At 35.6% G+C, this 1,654-nt stretch overlaps 1 protein-coding gene across 1 annotated transcript in view; it reads left to right on the top strand.

Moving 5' to 3' along the window:
- Positions 1-1,654, top strand: part of LOC106472170 (O-acyltransferase like protein-like) — a 21,403-nt gene that overhangs the window by 2,688 nt on the left and 17,061 nt on the right. Inside the window, exon 3 of the mRNA XM_022401656.1 lies at positions 1,493-1,607. Within this exon, the coding sequence (XP_022257364.1) occupies positions 1,493-1,607 (115 nt within the window). The remainder of the gene's footprint in view (positions 1-1,492; positions 1,608-1,654) is intronic.

Below are 1,654 nucleotides of genomic sequence, written 5' to 3'. Positions count from 1 at the left end.
TTTTCTTCATTACCCATTTAAGCCGTCTCCAGCCATTATTAGTCTCAAAGTGGGTTCCTCGTCATCGAAAAAGATAACTTCTGATGGTATAGCTCCTGTTCTGCAACAGTGGGGGGTTGCTCTGTTACTTTTGAGCGCCAAAGCCTGCAGAAACTTTTTCTAGTGCGATCAGAACAGAATTATCACCCTATTCTCTGTGAACAGCGGTATCGTACAGTTTATGACCTCGTGGAAATACCGTTAATTTTCAGGATAATTTTGTTAGCGTAGCTGTTTGTATTCTGTGGCCTTTACGGAGTTGTTTGTTTTTAAACGTCGAGGTTATTTTTAGATGAAATAATGAAAATGATATATTTGTATTTTCGGGAGTATCAATTTAATTATCGGTAGGCTGTATATTCGAATTTAGTGTAACGTGGACTGGATGATTCTAACCGTGTGAAGGTAGCCAACTATATGTATGATTGGTGTTGTAAGTGAGAAGTAAGTTTTAACCAGTAACATTTGATTATTTGAATAAACTTTATTAGGGGCTCATGAAGCACGAAAAATCCAAGAATCACAGCTTTATTCAATACTTTTGGCGAACCACAGCTACGAGTTTTGTTAAACTAAGCAGTTTGTTTTAACCAGTAACATGCACTTCTTATCAGATTACAAATTTTCATGTTGTAACGTGGATTATTAGGGAATAGTACTTGAGTCTTATTATACGTAAGTCAGCCATTTTTAGCCAATAAAATTTGACTGAGTACCAAATTCAATATTTGCTTTCGTATATATTAATGTAGTCATGGTACTATAGGAATATATTAAAACCAGAACTGTACCCAGCATGTGCTGGAAGAATAAATGCTTGCGTAATATATATATATGTGTATTCTATTTAAGCTAATAACACTGACTGTGTAATTGTTATTTATAAGCATTAAGAGTTGTGAATGCCTAGTTTGGTTTAGTTTGGTTTGAATTTCGCGCAAAGCTATACGAGGGCGTCTGCGCTGGCTGTCCCTAATTTAGCAGTGATAGACTAAAAGAAAGGCAGATAGTCAACAACACCCAGCGCCAACTCTTGGGCTAATCTTTTACCAATGAACAGTAGGATCGGCCGTCACATTATAACGCCTTCACGGTTGAAAGGGCAAGCATGTGAGGGGGATTCGATCCCGCGAGTCGAACGCCCTAACCACCAGGCCATGGTAGGCCTTGTTGATATAGAAATTACCGATCAACTTAAGAACTGTAAACAACACAACTCTGGTTCGTTATGTTGAAGAAAAATAGGCATTGGATTTTTATTTATGAATACCTAATCTCACTTTTAAAAAACAAACGCTGAGAATCGTTTGAATTCGAAATACGCATACGATATCTCGTTTTTAGCGACTTTGTTGAATATAATAAAGTTAAAGATCTTTGGATGATTCACGGTCTTAGTTCTGTAAAATTACATGCTTTATAGTATATTATTTTTATATTTCCCTATTATTAGGTATTTAATATTATCTCGAAAAATGCACACTATTTCAACTATCTTTCCTACCGTGTTGGAATCTGCTTGCCGTCAACATGTTCTAAAGAAGATCTTCAGAAAATGTCCGACAAAGGTATGTGATCCTATTAATGTTTTATATATATATATATATATATAGTT

This window comes from Limulus polyphemus, unplaced genomic scaffold (assembly GCF_000517525.1).
Source record: "Limulus polyphemus unplaced genomic scaffold, Limulus_polyphemus-2.1.2 Scaffold118, whole genome shotgun sequence".
Classification (NCBI taxonomy): Eukaryota; Metazoa; Arthropoda; class Merostomata; order Xiphosura; family Limulidae; genus Limulus; species Limulus polyphemus.
The sequence above is the reverse complement of the archived record's forward strand: the minus strand, read 5'-3'. Positions and strand labels throughout refer to the sequence as shown.